At 38.0% G+C, this 18,324-nt stretch overlaps 3 protein-coding genes across 3 annotated transcripts; all 3 read right to left on the reverse strand.

Annotated features, from left to right (window-relative positions):
* Positions 1-2,054: 2,054 nt before the first annotated feature.
* On the reverse strand, positions 2,055-3,014 carry LOC117057872 (olfactory receptor 1019-like). Its single transcript, XM_033168711.1, has one exon. The coding sequence runs from the start codon at positions 3,012-3,014 to the stop codon at positions 2,055-2,057; it is 960 nt and encodes a 319-aa protein (XP_033024602.1).
* A 6,717-nt stretch (positions 3,015-9,731) lies between these two features.
* On the reverse strand, positions 9,732-10,655 carry LOC117057873 (olfactory receptor 10C1-like). Its single transcript, XM_033168712.1, has one exon. It carries the CDS (start codon positions 10,653-10,655, stop codon positions 9,732-9,734), a length of 924 nt encoding a protein of 307 aa, XP_033024603.1.
* Positions 10,656-13,643: 2,988 nt separating this feature from the next.
* LOC117057874 (olfactory receptor 2AP1-like) lies at positions 13,644-14,582 on the reverse strand. Its single transcript, XM_033168713.1, has one exon. The coding sequence runs from the start codon at positions 14,580-14,582 to the stop codon at positions 13,644-13,646; it is 939 nt and encodes a 312-aa protein (XP_033024604.1).
* Positions 14,583-18,324: the final 3,742 nt, after the last annotated feature.

An 18,324-nucleotide genomic window follows, 5' to 3' on the forward strand; every position in this document is an offset into this window, starting at 1 on the left:
GGGAGGGGGAGAGACCAGGAAGGGAGTTGATCAATACTGCCCTGCACCTGTAACCTGATTTAGGCGCTACTTGCCACACCCAAATCTCATCCAAATCAGTTTTTTGGGGGGGTGGAGCTAATGTGTAATTAGGGTTTTTTAAACCCCTGACTAAGCATACAGTCCAGAGGGACATGGAAGAAGGAGATGCTGATTCCCATCTACTGCCACCTGACTGAGAACAGACCTGACTTGGTCCAAGCCTGGAGCTCCCAAAATTGAACTGATTCAGTTCAGGATTCAAGCTTTGGGTTAATCTAGCACAAAGTCCTAGTGATCAGATGCAACTGATGTGCGATCGGTAACATGTGGGTCCTTTTGTACTCGGAAGAGGGTAGAATGGGGGAGGATGGAACGGATTGGGGCATGAATAAACGTTCTCTGCTGATATGGGGTGGGGGTGTGAACAGAACCCCTGTGTGGAATATATATACAGTGGTGTCTCTGGTTACGAACTTAATTCGTTCCGGAGGTCCGTTCTTAATCTGAAAATGTTCTTAACCTGAGGTACCACTTTAGCTAATGGGGCCTTCCGTTGCCCAATTTCTGTTCTCATCCTGAGGTAAAGTTCTTAACCCAAGGTACTACTTCTGGGTTAGCGGAGTCTGTAACCTGAAGTGTTTGTAACCCGGGGTGTTTGTAACCCAAGGTACCACTGTGTGTGTGTGTGTGTGTGTGTGTGTGTATTCTCCTTACCACTACTTTGATGGTGGTTTTGTTCCAAATGGAGATTTATAATGCCACCTACCACAACACTCTTCAGATCAATGGACTACCTGCTGTAACTTCAGTCCAGCTACAACTTCTTCCCCTTTCTCACTCCAGAAGAAAGAGCTTGGAATGGCTGTAGAATGCTCTTCACAGGGAAATACATACCATCATGTTCAGTTTTTAGGTGCCAGGCTAAGACCTTAGTTTGGTAACCATGCTAGCCTCTGTGGTAGTGCTGACCTTTTAGTGTGTATGCGGTTGCTAGGGGAAGTAGGTTTTGCCATTATTGTGTTTCTAGATTACCATTGCATTAAAAATATTCTGACCAATTAATGTTTATAAATAAGAAGAATGAGAAGAAAATAAGAAGAGCCCGGCTGGATCAGAACAAAGGCCCACTGAGTCCAGAATTCTGTTGTGGATATCAGATACCTGAATTATACTCTCAATAATCTGGGAACAGAAGACTCTGTCTTAAATTACATACCTCCACCTCTCTGTATCAATTCCTGTATTAAAGATTATAAAGAAACATAGAAAACATAGCTGGTGATGTTTCATTACAGATCTCCGTTAGTCAATCATCATGGTTGGGGGAAATATGAGCCCCCAGTAGGCACACTTCATTTTAAGACAAGACATGTTCTGCAACTTTTATATTTGGACGATGTGGTGGTACTTCCACACTCAAAGATAGGATTAAACCGCTTATTGCTACACTTTTTGGAGTATTGCAAGTGCACACTAAATTCTGAGAAGGCAACAATCATGCAAAGTCATGGAGAGTCCATAAGTGAGTGATAAGTGGAAACATCATTGAGCAAGTTAAGTGGTTTAAATATGTAGGCATTTATTTTCATTATAAGGCTGGCTGGGTCACAGAATTTGCTATTAATGCTGCTAAAAGTAGTGTACCAGTGATCACCCATTTCTATTATTCCAAAGGGAACCAGTATGTTCTGGCAGCCCAGGGGGCAATGATAAGCACACAACTGCTATATGACATCCCAGTTTGTACAGTATATATCTATATCCTGATATACAACAACATAACAGCCTTATACCTCTAAGCAAAATAGGGTGGAATGTTTTCAATTTACATGCTTTGTCTCCTGATTTCTTGAATTAGGATATATATAATGGTTCTCTGGGGAAGTGTTTATATAATTAAGTGGAATCCTAACTATGCCTACTCAAAATTCATAAGGACTTAGTTCTGTGTAGATGTGGTTAGAATTGTAGCCTAAATAGCTGGCAATTTCCCTGAACACCCATTCAGTTTTATTTATAAGAGAAGAGTTCTATTAAATTTTGAATTTCTGATGCATGCATTTCACTTTCAAAATCTTCCCAGCAGCCTTTCTCATTGCATCCTTTACATCTTTATTCCTCAGGCTATATATGAGGGGGTTAAGTAAAGGGGGCAGGACTGTGTACAAAAGAGAAAATATTTTATTGAAATATCTCACACTGTCAGTTTTTGGTATCAGATAGACGATAAATATGGCCCCATAGAATATAGAGACAACAATCAGGTGGGAAGAGCAGGTGGAAAAAGCCTTTTGTCTCCCAGTGGTGGAAGGGATCCTCAGGATGGCAGCAATAATATATATATAGGAGACCAAGGTTGAAATAAAAGGAGGGAAAGTGATTATAAATGCCACAGCAAAGGTGACAAGTTTCACAAGAAATGTATCACTGCAGGATAGTTTTACCAGTGGCAGAGCTTCACAAAAGAAATGATCTATTTCATTGTGTCCGCAGTACCGTAGTTGTAACATCAAGCCCAAATATATAGAGATGACTGCAATGCTATTGATCCAAGAGCTCCCTGCTAACTGGACACAGACCTTACCATTCATCAGTGTTGCATAATGTAAAGGTTTGCATATTGCTAAGAAACGATCATAAGACATCACAGAGAGGAGATAGCATTCTGTACAAACCAAAAAGGAGCCAAAATAAAACTGCGTAAAGCAACCCTTAATGGAAATAGCTTTGTCCTCTGTCACAAGAGCAGATAGCATCTTGGGCAGAATAGTTGAACTGTACATCATCTCCAAGCAGGACAAGTTCCCCAGGAAGAAATACATGGGTGTGTGCAAGTGCTGATCAGTCAGTATTAGAAGAATGGTGAGGAAATTGGAGACCATGGTCAAAATGTAGATCAGTAAAAATGCCAGGACCAGGAAGAATTTAAGATGATGAAGTTCCCCAAATCCCAGAAGGATAAACTCGGTTATTTCAGACTGGTTTCTCTGCATTGTGTTCTCCAACCAACATATACACAGTACTAAAGTAAAATTTGAACATGAGATATGAGGTGCTGCTATAGGGGCATGAACTTCAGGAGCATTCGTTGCATAAATCCCCCAGACAGAAGCCCATCTGTGAAGTTTGCGGCTGCTGAACGGTGACTATCAGGATGTTGGCAATGAGGGTTAATATGCAGAATTGGTTTTCTCCCCTGCCCTTGGACACCTTCCCCTTTAAAAAAATAAATGTTAGCAACAGAAAGAACTGCAGATGTCAGAGTTCTTCAAGGTGTAAACTCTGTGATTGCTGTTTGGTTACACTATGTGGTCTTTTTCATAATAGGCATGTTGTGAAATTATCTCATATCCTGAAAAACAATGAGAAGATAAAATTTAATTAATACTTATATGAAGGTATAAATTCACAAATGGCACAGTATAAATTCACCTTAAACACTCTCTGTCACACACAAACAGTTTAATGCCAATATTCTCATAAGAAACAAGGCCCAATATTGGTTGGAGGAATATTGGGGGTGGAGGATTCCCAATTTCCTTTAATTTGAGAATGATTACTAAAATGTATTGATTTGGCACAGATGCACACAGTCTAAAGAAGAACTGGGTCTCAGTTTACTATTAATGATGGTGCTTTATTTATTATTGCAATTTTAATTGTGGTTATATCAGCCTAGATATGAAATTATGTTTGAAAAATAATTTATTTTCTTTGTTTATTTGCATGTGATTTTTTTTTAAAAAGGATTATATCAAATGTGCCATATAGTATATTCATTTCCAAATAAATATAGCAGACTGTAAGAAATTAAATATACTGTATGGTTTTGACTTACAAATTCATTGGATTTTTAACACCAAACTTTTTACAAGAAGAAATGTGATTGGAAATAAAACATTCATTTGCTGTTTTGCTTTAACAGCAAAGAAGTGTATAGTTATTCAAGGATGCGAGGAAAGGGCTTTCAGTTTTAGATAAGGGTTGAATGTACTTTCTGAGTTGTTTATGCTTCACCTCCAGACTCCACAAGTAAAATCAACTAAGTAGCTATTTAAATTCAACAGAATATTTATCACACTTGCCTACTTGCTCTGTTTATGATTTCTTTCTTTTTTTTATTCTGATCTTATATACTGCCCTGGTGCCCATGTCACCTCTCTCTCTCCTTCTCCAAAACATTAAGGTGGGTGACTAAGTTGTAATAAAGGAACCATTGTATGTTGGGTGGTAGAACATATCTATTAATTATATGAAGCAGAAGTTAAGCCCAGGTGCTTTAACTTTTTTAAAATAATCCATATATATATATATATATATATATATATATATATATATATAGGCACATGTGTGCATTTTTATGTACATTAATGCTAATCTTCAATCAAAATAGTTTTTTTATTTATTTTAAAGAAAATGCAATATACATATATTATTATTTCTGTTTTTGAGAATTCTAAAAAATAACCACAAATGTATAGTGTGCAAGATACAATACCTCTACCACAAGTAAATGGAGAATTGGCATTTGCAGTAGGTCTGTGCACTTGCAGGCTCACACTGAATAGCATGCCTCCTTGACTCATTTATTGAAGTTTAGACTCATTTAATATTTTGAAGTCTTATGAACTCTGTAATAGTCTTCCTGTCCCTCTGGGCTTGTTTCAGATCACAAAAGGCTCTCAAGAGATTTTGGCTATTTGTTGAAGCAGGAATATTGAACATTAGTTATGAACTGCAAGTTGCCAGGGAGTCATATTTTTTGTTCCTTGGGTTCATCTCTCATGTCACACATGCTCCATTTCCCCAAATACAAGTGGTTTATTTTTTGATGTTATGTTAATTGCTTGCTAATTACAGTGGTACTTTGGTACTCAAATGGCTTGGTTCCCGAACAAATCGGCTCCCGAACGTCACAAACCAGGAAGTAAGTCTTCCTTTTTTTTTTATAAGATTTTATTATTTTCTATTATAACAAAAGAAAAACATAGCATAAACATCAACATTAACAATACAAAACCACAATACATAAACACAATACATAAACACAATCAAACAACTACAATAAAAGAAACATATACAAACCTTTAAACTAACACTTATCCTCTTACTTTACTTGGTACTATCCTCTCTGTGATTGGGGACTTCCCCCGTTCCCTCCACTGTCTTCAAAACCATATATATCTTCTAGGTAGCTTTGTATCTTATTCTATTCACATTTGCTCAATTTTTAATGTGATTAACTTTACTTAAACATATACCTAATTGCATATAGATCTTAACTTAAACACCAAATCTTGACATATTTTCTAACAAATAATTCTTTCACACAAAAATATCTTCCTAACAATTTTATCTAACATAAACCTACTGAAGCCGCTCTTCTATTTAATTCTGCTCAAATATTCAATTTTACTGATTTAACTAAATAGTCTTTAAATTTCTTCCAGTCATGTGACACCTTCTCCTCCCTCTGGTCTCGGATTCTGGCGGTCAGTTCTGCGAGTTCCATATACTCCATCATCTTCATCTGCCATTCTTCCACCGTTGGTATCTCTTCACCTTTCCATGTTCTTGCCAATAGAATTCTAGCTGCTGTTGTGGCATACATAAAAAACACTCTATCCTGACTGGGTATCTCTTCATTGGTTATGCTCAGAAGAAATGCCTCTGGTTTCTTACAAAAGGTAACTTTCATTACCTTCTTTAGTTCATTATAAATCTTATCCCAGAAAGCATTTACCGCTGGGCACAACCACCACATATGAAAAAAGGTACCTTTTGCATGTTTGCATTTCCAACATACATCTGACATTTTGGTATTCATCTTGGCTATCTTAACTGGTGTCAAATACCATCTATAAACCATTTTCATTATATTTTCTCTTAAACTATGACAAGCAGTAAATTTGATACCTTTCTGCCACAATCTCTCCCAGTCATCCATCATGATATTATGTCCTACGTCTTTCGCCCAATCTATCATTGACGATTTAACCAGTTCATCTTTCGTATGCCACTCTAGCAAAAGATTATACATTTTGGAAAGGTTCTTAAAATTCGATTCTATCAGTTCTGTTTCCAGTTTTGATTTTTCTACTTGAAAACCAACTTTTTTGTCCATTTTAAATGTTTCATATACCTGATGATAGTGCAGCCAGTCGGGGACCTGACTTTTCACCTGATCGTAGCTTTTTAGCTTAAAAGAGTTCCCTTCCTGCTGCAATATGTCCATATATCTTAACCAATTTGCAGACATGTTCGGTCTCTTATAGGCTTTGGCCTCCACTGGAGAAATCCATCTAGGGGTCTTTCTCTCTAACAAGTCTTTATATCTAGTCCAGACCTGATACAAGGATTTTCTAATTATATGAGATTTAAAAGTTCTGTGGATCTTAACCTTGTCATACCAAAGGTATGCATGCCAGCCAAACATATTATCATGTCCTTCCAAGTCCAATACATCAACATTCTCTAGTTTAAACCAATCCTTTAGCCAGCAAAAGGCCGCTGCTTCAAAGTAAAGTCTTAAGTCCGGCAGGGCAAAGCCTCCTCTCTCTTTAGAGTCTGTTAGGATCTTAAACTTGATTCTTGGCTTTTTGCCCTGCCATATAAACTTTGATAAGTCCTTTTGCCAATTCTTGAAGCAATCCAGTTTATCCAAAATTGGTATGGCTTGGAATAGAAACAGCATCCTTGGTAGGACATTCATTTTTATCACGGCAATTCTTCCCATTAACGACAGTTTCAATCTAGTCCATATCTCTATGTCTTTCTTTATTTCCGTCCACAATTTTTCGTAATTGTCCTTGTACAGGTTCAGATTCTTGGTTGTGAGATTGATACCTAGATATTTTACTGTTTTGACAAAATTGAGGCCAGTGCCTTCCTGTATTCTTTGAATTTGTTCTGCACTCAAATTTTTTCCTAAAACTTTGGTTTTCTGCTTATTTAATTTGAAACCAGCTACAAGTCCAAATTGTTCAATTATTTCCAAGGCTCTGGGGACACTGCTTTCCGGTTCCTGCAGGGATAACATCAGATCGTCTGCAAAGGCGCGTAGTTTGTATTCTTTCTCTCCCACACGAATTCCTTTTATCTGTTTGTCCTTTCGTATCATATTTAGGAGGACTTCCAGGACCGTAATAAAAAGTAAAGGGGAGATAGGGCACCCTTGTCTTGTTCCCTTTTCAACTTCAAACTCCTCCGATATCACACTGTTTACTATTACTTTAGCTCTTTGTTCTGTATAGATGGCCTTAATGCCATTCAAGAATTTTTCTCCAACTCCCATCCTTTCCAGATTCTTTTTCATGAATGTCCAGGATACTTTATCAAATGCTTTCTCTGCATCAACAAATAATAGTGCCGCATCTGTGTTTATGTCTCTCTCCAGTTTTTCTAAAATGTCCACAATAAGTCTTCCATTCTTCCAGTTTGCGAATGTTTTTTTGAAGCCGAATGCCTTGGTTTTTTAACAGTTTCGGGAATCGAATGGACTCCTGGAACGGATTAAATTTGACAACCAAGGTACCACTGTACACATTTTTGTGAGTCATTTTGTTATTTCATGTGATTATTTTGTATGCTTTTAAATATTTGGCAATGGAACATTTCAAACCTTGATGGGATTCACTGAGAAAGAGAGGCTGGTGTCCATGATGGAGTTGACCATGCTTTCCCACACACCACTTTATAACTCAGGAGTGAGTAACCTTTGGTCTATGCCATCAATATGTTGCTTGACTCCATCTCCCATCATCCCTAACCATTGGCCATATTGATATGCCTGAAGGAAGTTGGAGGGCATAGGTGGTTACAGTATCACCAGGTGAACAATTTGTTTTTAGAAGATAGAAAAACTGGTTTTGATGATAAAAAATCCAGATTACAAACTGAGTTGTTAGAAGGTAGAAGTAAGTTATTGACAAAAATTTATGATTTGTTGCTAGAATGGTATACAAAAGACGAGTTAACGAAAGAAGTGATGATAAAATGGGCAATGGATTTTGGGCACAATATTGAGTACGATGCATGGACAAAATTATGGAATGAGAGTTTGAAATTCACTGCATGTGTAACTTTGAAAGAAAATGTTTATAAGATGATGTATAGATGGTATTTGACTCCAGTGAAATTGTCGAAAATGTATAGAACACATGATAAATTATGTTGGAAATGTAGACAAGAAGAAGGAGACTTCTATCACATGTGGTGGACCTGTAATAAGGTTAAGGCTTTTTGGGAAGCAATTTACAACGAACTTAAGATGATGTTCAAATATACTTTTCCAAAAAAGCCAGAAGCCTGTTTGTTGGGGTTGATGGGAGAAGAAATAGCCAAGAAGGACAAAAGACTGTTCATGTATGCGACAACTGCAGCAAGAACACTGTTTGCTCAAAAGTGGAAATTACAGGAATTACCAACGATTGATGAGTTGCAGACAAAGTTGGTGGAATATGCAGAACTTGCAAAACTGACCGGTAGGGTCAGAAACCAGGATGACTCGAGGTTTCGAAGAGATTGGAGTAAATTTGTGGAATACTTAAGATTGAACCGTGGAAGTTTAAAAACACTAGTAGGACTGGAATAGACCTTTGACATAGTTTAAGATGAAGTGATAAAAACTGTGTTTTGCGAATGGACTAGAAAACCTGCTGACGTGAGGGAGGGGAGTCGTAGCTCGGCAGAGCAATGGTGAATGAATTTTATATTAGATGTTGAATTGGTTGTAATTTTATGTATTTGAAAAAATAATAAAAATTTATTTTTTTTTTTAAAAAAAAAAGGAAGTTGGAGGGCATAACTAGCACCCATTCTAAAATTTATCAGATCTAAATTGTAATCTTAAACTATTCCACATAATACCATATAGTTTTCACTAGAAAAGAATAGTTGATACCAGGGATCTTTTGCACAAATTCGTGAAGATTAGGTCTAAACGTAGTCACTAGTCATGACTATATGAAACATCCAACTATGGTAGCAATATGCTGCTGAGTACTAGTTGCTAGGGAGTAAGAGTGTGAGAGAAAGTTGGTATTTGTGCCTGCTTATGGGCTTCCCAGATGCATCTAGTTCTCCACTGTAAGAAATGGGATGCTAGACTAGATGGATGTTGGACTAAATTTGCAGGGCACTTTTGATGATCTTACATCATTAGGGTAATTCTGGCTTTTCCATGCACTCTGGTTTCCATCATAGTGTTCTGTTGTGCCAGAAGTGGTTAGTCATGTTGGCCACATGACCCGGAAAGCTATCTGTGGAGAAACGCTGGCTCCCTCGGCCTGAAAGCGAGATGAGCGCTGCACCCCATAGTTGCCTTTGACTGGACTTAACCATCCAGGGGTCCTTTACCTTTTTTTTTTTTTTTTACTTTTCTGACATTTGTGTTCAGAATTATTATTTTTGTTCAGAAATATCAATGAAAATTGGATGACTGCTTCTGTACATCCTCATCATAGAAACATAATCAAACATCACACATAAATGTACCAACAGAACAGGGCTTACAGAACAGGTATTCTAACCAGTATTTACAGCTTAATATTTTCACTTTTTTGTATACAGTTTCATATTTCATATAAAAAAAACAAAATAAAAAATAAAAAAATCCTTCCAGTAGCACATTTTAATTTTTTAATTTTTTAATTTTGTTTTGACTATGGCAGACCAACACGGCTACCTACCTGTAACATATTTCATATGAGTTAGGGATGAGTGGAAAATACACTTCTGAGAGCAACTCTGACTTCCTTGTTTCTCAAACTGTAAATAAGAGGATTTAACAAAGGTGGCAGGACAGTGTACAAGAGTGAAAGGCTTTTGTCTGTGTCATGAAAATGACTTTTAGGTTTCAAATACACAGTTATTCCAGAGCCATAAAACAGCATCACTACCATAAGATGTGAGGAGCATGTTGAGAAGGCCTTTTGCCGCCCTTCCACAGATGGCATCTTGAAAATGGTGGAGGCAATGCACATGTATGACATGAAGATCAATGCAAAGGGTATTAGTCCAAGTAAAGCTACCTCAACCAGAGCCATCATCTCATTTATAGATGTATCTCCACATACAAGTTTGACCACAGCAGGGAAGTCACAGAAGAAGTGGTTAATTTCTATGGAGTCACAGAAATAAGAGGTGAACACCAGGAAAGTCTGCCCGAGTTGCACTGGAATGGCAGCTAGCCATGAAGCTGCAACCAGTCCAAAGCACACTCTACTGCTCATAATCAGGGTGTAATGCAGGGGCCGGCAAATGGCAACATAGCGGTCATATGCCATGGCAGCCAACAGGAAGCACTCTGCTGCCCCTGTGATGAGGAAGCCACTCATTTGAAAGGCGCAACCAACAAATGAAATAGTTTTGTCCTTTGATAGGAGGTTTTCAAGTATCTTGGGAATAATGACTGAGGTGCAGACGATCTCCAGACAGGACAAGTTTCTGAGAAAGAAATACATGGGGCTGTGGAGTGCCTGGTTAGCCAGTGTGACAGCTATTATGAGGATGTTCCCAATCAGGGTCAAAACATAGATGCTTAGGAAAATAGAGAAGAAGAAACCCTCCAGACCTGGCAGATCAGAAAACCCCGCTAGCAGGAAACTATTCACCATGCTCTTGTTGACTCTCATTTGCAAATCTGAGAAAACAGAAAAGAGACAACATGTCTTTATGACATCAATATGAGAGACACAGCATATTTCTAAAGGAAATGGTTCCAGATTGTCAATGGTCCTTTCCAGAGCAGATTTGCAGAGATGTACAAGGGTTGCAGAAGAAATCAGCAAAATAATAATAATATTCCTTTCTCTTCTATTAGTGGCAGCATTTCAAGAACAAAATCTAGTTTATGGAATTCTGGATCTAATTGAATAAGTTGCTAGGACTTTGGCAGTCTTGATTATTGTGACGGAGTCTATTAGTGTGATTTTCTCTGACAACACTGATGGTGACCAGGGGCTCATTTTTGAAGGCTCTGATATTTGAGATTTGGAGAGAGATAGTGCATTACTAAATAATAAATTGATGAAATTTATATACCGCCCTTCATCTGAGAATCATAGGGTACCTTAGAATATAAAATAAGAAAATACATAACATAATAACAAACGGAACAATGCCGTATGCCCCCCTGCCCCCAGTTTAAAAAGCCATTGATTATTTAATTAGCCAAAGGCCTGGGAGAAGAGGAATCTTTTCACCTAGCACCTAAAGATATGTAATGAAGATGCCAGGTGAGTAGGAAAGATAAGTGAATTGGCTCTGGTTGTATATATCAGAGGTGGGGAACCTACAGCCCTTCAGGTGTTGCTACTCCCCTCTTCCCTGATGCTTTTCCATGCTGAGTTGGAATGATGGGAGTTGGAGTACAACCTGATCTGGAGGTCCACAGATTCTGCAACTCTGGCATATATAAACCAAATAGACATTACAGAGACCACAAGTTTCCAGTACTCTCTCTTTGGAAACCTGAAAGTTTGAAAGATTTATTGTTGTATAACAAAGGAAGAAGTTTTTGAATACTGGAAGAGGAAATCAATGTTCCTTTTTCTCCTTCCAGAAAGAAAACTGTAAAGTGAACTACGTATGGTGTATAACTTCATTGTGAACCTACCAACCCCAACTCAAAGCCATGATATTATGTTGGTGCTCGCACAGACCAATCTCCCATTCCACCTCCCAGTTACACCCTCAGTATTCCAGACATCTTAGACAACTGAGCATAGGTCCTTGTTGGGTTAATATTTAAACCTTCCCCCATTTTAATTTAGACACTAATACATGTGTGCCTATATGGTAGCTCGTAGAAGTATGAAAGCATTAGCTTCTGTTTACTGTGACCTTATTTTGAAACTGATAGGCATGGGGACACCAGTATTTGGTATAAGAAAAACACAATTGTTCCTAATATTTTCTAATATGTGATGCTATCACATAATATTCATAGATATTTTTACAGGGTGTGTGAACAAAAGAATGTGTTAAGTACCTGTATCCCAGATGAAGGAGGAAGTGGAAGTTTACGGCAGGTCCAATTTCTATTATTTGTTGCTCCTGGAAGAAAGCTGTACCTTTTCCATTATTTTCCAATATTCATGATATTTGGCCTACATTTTCTTAGTTCCTTGTGTAATTTCTTTATCTGATGGTTTAACATTTCTCATTTCATCAGCAAGAGGAGGTCTCTCCTTGACTGTTATTTATTGTTGGGGAAAATAGGTGGCCTTGCAATAATTTATTATCAATGGTTGCAGAGAGATTGCCAATTATTAGTTATGAACTCCAGTGAGAGTTCAGGCAAACAAAATGAACTTAGACTGAAATATCATGGGGATGTTGCATTATTAAAGGAAACCCCTGAAGATGGTCCTTTGGACCAATTCACATAATGTGGGTACACTACTTCATTTCTCACCATTTCATTGGGGATTCCCAGCTGAATTGGTACACTAATTTCATTCTGAAACACTCTGTTTCAGTGGGATTCTGCCGGGTTCTATAATGACCCCACCAGCGTATTTTGAGTATAGGCATTTACTTAAAAAGTTTAAGGTTGGAAGATTTTCAACTTCTCTGCCATTTTGTTCAAACTACATGGGTATTACGAAGGAAAAAAAAGTGAAGATAGAAAAAGAAAGAAAGAAATGGATTGAAATTGAAAATCAAATTTTGTACAGGGAAAGGAATAGGAATTTGTATATTGGACATCCTGCAAACTAGGGATAGGGAACCTGTGGCTACCAGATGTTGATGGACTTCAATTCAGAGCTGCCCCATCAGCATGGTTAATGGTCATAGATTATGGGAGTTGTAGTCCAACAACACAAAGAAAACCACAGGTTCTTTATCCTTCCTGTATACCACCATTGATAGAGATATTTATACTGTGGCATTGTACTATTTTTTCTGTTTGCTATACATCAGTACAAGAAGTGCTACCGAGGACATTGTATAACCACACAATTAAAAAAATCACTCATAATTTTTATTTTTTGTATGCATTCAGTTTTATTTATAATCATGGAGACGACCGCCAATTCTGATTCTACTAAGGAAGGCTTCCTCAACCTCGGCCCTCCAGATGTTTTTGGCGTACAACTCTGATAATCCCTAGCTAGCAGGAACTGTGGTCAGGGATGATGGGAATTGTAGTCTCATTACATCTGGAGGGCTGAGGTTGAGGAAGCTTGTACTAAGGTCACATACCAGCATGCACTCTTGTAAATGTGTATATTCTCAATCTCCACATACAAACCTCACTGAAAATGTGCATATGCCCATGCCCTACTGCCAAGCTCTGGATACTCCTAGTCCTGAAGTTTGTTCTCCTGATATTACTGCCTGTTCACTTGCCATCTCTGAGTGAGTAGTGAGAGAGCATGGAGAAGGACAGTAACCTTCACAAGCATTAACCCCTCTCTCTTTAAAAGTTGTGATGCCTGTTGGTGCCAGAGGAAGAAGCAATCCAATGGGTAGTGAAAACAGTGACATGGGAAGAGATTGAATTTTTGGAAGGAACCATAGTAGGAACTTCTTACTCATATAGCCTGGAAGCCGTGTTGGTTAGCCAAAGGCTTTGGATAACTATTTAGCTGAATAATTCCCATTGGACCCTTAATTCACAAAATGGCCTTCAAAATCTTCCCAGTGGCCTTACTGAAAGATTCCTTCACATCCTTGTTTCTCAGGCTATATACAAGGGGGTTTATCAAAGGGGGAAGGACTGTATACAACAGAGAAAATACCTTGCTAAGCTCTCTCATTGCTTCAGTTTTTGGTGTCACATATACAATGATTAATGCCCCATAGAACAGGGAAACAACAATCACATGAGAAGAACAGGTGGAAAAGGCCTTCTGCTTCCCAGTGGTGGATGGGATTTTTAAAATGGCAGCAATAATATATATGTAGGAGATCAGGGTCCAAATAAAAGGAGGAAAACTGAAAACGAAAGCAAGGATTAGAATGAAATATTTCACAAGGCTGGTGTCACTGCATGAGATTTTAACCAATGAAAGAGATTCACAAAAGAAATGATCAATCTCATTGGAACCACAGTACCGTAGTTGCCACATCAAAACCAAGCATATGGAGACCAACACAATGCTGTTCATCCAAGAGCAACTGGCCAGCTGGATACAGAGCCTACAATTCATAAGAGTTGCATAATAGAGGGGTTTGCATATGGCTAAGAAACGGTCATAAGACATTACAGAGAGCAGATAGCATTCTGTGCCAACCAGGAAAGAAACAACAAAAAATTGTATGTGACATCCTTTAACAGAGATGGTTTTGTCTCCTGTCAGAAGACTGGTCAGCATCCTGGGCAGGGTGGTTGAGCTGTAGGCTGCTTCCAAAAAAGACAAATTCCCCAGGAAGAAGTACATGGGTGTGTGCAAGTGATGGTCAGTCACTATGAGAAAGACCATGACGATATTGAAAACAATTGTCAAAATGTAGATCACCAGAAACACAAGGAACAGGAAGATGTGCAGATGAGGGAGATCACCAAACCCCAGAAGGATGAACTCTGTGATTTCACTCAGGTTTCTCTGCATTGTGGTTGTCATCAAATGCTACATTCTGAAAGATAATTGGAAAGTGATATGAAAGTGATAGCCATTATACAATAGTTAAGTACCACTGAGTGAAGTAATGGAAGGGAGAAAGATTCCATCAACCAAGTCTCTGAAAAAAATACACATCACCTGGGATGACAGGTGAACTAATGCCAGTGTTCTGGAAGAAGCAATGATCACCAGTGTTGAAGTAATGATTCTTCAACATCAACTTTGTTGGACTGGTCATGTTGTGGGAATGCCTGATTATCGTTTTTCAAAGCAACTACTCAGTTTGAAAGACTCTCTCAGGGCATTTTTTTTAAAAAAATGTAGTATAAACATTGACAACTGAGAAACACTGACCTGCGAGCACTCCGATTGGAGAACAACCTTTACCAAAGATGTCATGTGTTCTGACACAAAATAAAAAATAAAAAAAATTCCTTCCAGTAGCACCTTAGAGACCAACTAAGTTTGTTCTTGGTATGAGCTTTCGTGTGTATGCACACTTCTTCAGATACACACTTCTTCAGTGTTTTGAAGAAATTCAAACTCAGGACGAAAGGGAGAAACACGCTAAGAGGAAGGTACAATTGGCAAACTCTCACCATTATCAACTCCCACCCGGAAACCTATGTCCCCACTGTGGAAGGATGTGTGGATACAGAATTGGCCTCCACAATCACTTCTGTACTCACTTTTAAAACCATGTGTATGAAAGATGATCTCACTCAGCTACAAGTGATCGCCAAATAAGAACACGGAAGGGAGACCAATATAACCTAGTTGATTGTTAAAAAAGGCCGCATGCTTCACTGAGGGAACACAAGTAACACTGGTGCCTGACCAGTAAATGGGACACAGCATCACAAGTATCCTCTCATTATATCATAATGTGTTTTTCAATTTATTTTTTACTTTTATCTGATTGACTGCACTTTCGACAAGAAGGCAGCATGCTGAATTTAGTAGGGGTACTCAGTGGTAAGATAGAGAAACTAGAGGCTAGCAGGCAGATTGATAGAATCTTTTTTTAATTTTGAGGCAATGTTTTGCACAATTGAACAATGGAGCAAAAATACATGCAATCTAGGAATGTTGGAGTATCTTCCTAATCCACATTTCCTGAACTAATACATCCTTTGGATTTCATATTTCTCTGAATTGTACAATATCATTTTCAGCTATGAAAATAAAATCATAAAAATATTTGAAGGCATTACAATTGTTATTTTGAGACAACATATATTTAAAAATGCATACATTGTGATATGTATTTAAATATATTTAGATTTTAATGTAAAAGAGGATGGGAACTATGAAGGAATACACACACATATCAGAAATAAAATAATGTTGCAAAGTGTTATTCCTAATGAGTTCAACTTTGAAAATAAGACCATACCATTAGGAACTCCAAAGTCCTAAGTGAGAATCAGTTGAGAAAAAATATCACAAGTATCATTAACTTAAATATAATTTGGCGGTGTTATAAATTTGGCTGCCTTGATGTTTGATATTGTTTTCATCTGGAATATTTAATAGAGACATTACAGTGTGGTGTAGTGGTTAAGAGTGGTGGACTCGTAATCTGGGGAACCGGGTTCGCGTCTCCCCTCCTCCACATGCAGCTGCTGGGTGACCTTGGGCCAGTCACACTTCTCTGAAGTCTCTCAGCCCCACTCACCTCACAGAGTGTTTGTTGTGGGGGAGGAAGGGAAAGGAGAATGTTAGCCGCTTTGAGACTCCTTCGGGCAGTGAAAAGCGGGATATCAAATCCAAACTCTTCTTCTACACAGTCTTAATACACCAGTCAATTTGGGGGATATAGTGATTTATACATGGTGAGTCCTTTAAAAGAGGCCCCATGGATACAGAGTACACATATTCCACAGGGCCTCTTTTAAAAGACTCACCCTGTATATTGAGCAATGGCAGATAAGAACTGAGATGGAATATGCATCTTCTATCTTGGTAGGAGTAAGGAGATTGGGAGACTTGAGTTCTGTGCTGGCTGATGGATTAGTTTTTCTACTTGGAAACCTATTGTATAGTTTTTCTACTTGGAAACCTACTGTTGTTGCTGTTTTGGATGTTTTGTTTGTATATATACAACTAAACAGAAGCTGCACTTGACCATGAACTGGTTCCAGATTAACATATTGATTTCAGTGGGACCTAAGAGCCAACCCCAGAAGTCTTCAGTGGTCTCTCAACCAAAGAAAACAGACAACATTCAGTGTGGCAACATACTTCTGAATAAAGTGAGGAATTGACAACCACACATTAATTACAAAGCTTTAGTTCCTGCAGATAATTAGCACTGAATACAAATACCTTTATCATGAAAGGATAAGGAACTGAAATTTGTATTGAGTGAGATGCTGTTCTTAGGAGCAAGTTGGAGAGTCTGTTTTCTTCTTTTCTCATCTTCACAGAGATGATTGGAAGTTTATTTCTCCATAGCTGCTTTATTTATTTTAGCATCCCATGACATGCTTTCTCATCACAGGATTTATCAGAAAGAGGATGTCTCTAGCTGGTTGTTATATATTATTAGAAATCAAAGGTAAACATATTGAGAGATAGGGACTAATTGTCAGAGAGGGAACATTTTAGCATCCCATGACATGCTTTCTCATCACAGGATTTATCAGAAAGAGGATGTCTCTAGCTGGTTGTTATATATTATTAGAAATCAAAGGTAAACATATTGAGAGATAGGGACTAATTGTCAGAGAGGGAACATTAGCTTGAAATGTAGACCAAATTCACATGGGGATCTTGCATCCCTAGTCACAGCTGTGGGGCACTTTGGGTATTTCCTTTCTTAGAAATGTTCTTTAATGAATATTCAGATTTTATTAAGGGAATCAAAGCCCTAGCTCTTTTACTTGTGCAGTTATAAGAAAAGCATGCATACAATATGCTGTTGATTTGGACACTTAAAAAGTAAGACTATTTGAGTGGAATTGATGTTACTTTATTTGTGTGAGTTGGCCTTGGGTGGCATGTATTTTTCTTTCTGCTTACCTTTTCTCCACTGCTCTGCCTGCTCCTTTTTACCTTCAAAAATCATCTTTCTGCACTGATTTCTTTAAATGTGATATCTATATCTTTATATCTTCACAAAATAGGAAATTCTTTCCAGTAGCACCTTAGAGACCAACTGAGTTTGTTCTTGGTATGAGCTTTCGTGTGCATGCACACTTCTTAAAGATATCTGAAGAAGTGTGCATGCACACGAAAGCTCATACCAAGAACAAACTCAGTTGGTCTCTAAGGTGCTACTGGAAAGAATTTCCTATTTTGTTTCGACTATGGCAGACCAACACGGCTACCCACCTGTAACTTTATATCTTCACACACACAAGCCCATGTGAAGGGTGTATTATACTGTATTATCATTTGTTTGCAAGTGGCAAAGATCACCTAAAATTCCTGGGTTTCAGGTTCTCCCCATAATTTCTAAAATTTGTGAATGTGGAATTTGAAATCAAGCCAACTCAGTTGTCTTTCCTGCTCATCTGGCACCTTCATTACATATCTTTAGGTGCTTAGACTGAAATAGAAAAAGGGAAAAAAATGAAAGAAAATTGGATTGAAATTGTCACCAATTCTGAGCAGCCTCATCAGCATGGTTAATGGTCATGGATAGTAGGAGTTGGAGTCCAACAACACCAAGAAAACCACAGGTTCTTTATCCTTGCTGTATACCACCCTTGATTTAGATATTTAT

Source organism: Lacerta agilis, chromosome 14 (genome assembly GCF_009819535.1).
Source record: "Lacerta agilis isolate rLacAgi1 chromosome 14, rLacAgi1.pri, whole genome shotgun sequence".
Taxonomy (NCBI): domain Eukaryota; kingdom Metazoa; phylum Chordata; class Lepidosauria; order Squamata; family Lacertidae; genus Lacerta; species Lacerta agilis.

Excerpts from the sequence above, each read along its gene's own strand:
- LOC117057872 (XM_033168711.1), bottom strand. The coding sequence starts at position 3,014 with ATGCAGAGAAACCAGTCTGAAATAACCGAGTTTATCCTTCTGGGATTT.
- LOC117057873 (XM_033168712.1), bottom strand. The coding sequence starts at position 10,655 with ATGAGAGTCAACAAGAGCATGGTGAATAGTTTCCTGCTAGCGGGGTTT.
- LOC117057874 (XM_033168713.1), bottom strand. The coding sequence starts at position 14,582 with ATGCAGAGAAACCTGAGTGAAATCACAGAGTTCATCCTTCTGGGGTTT.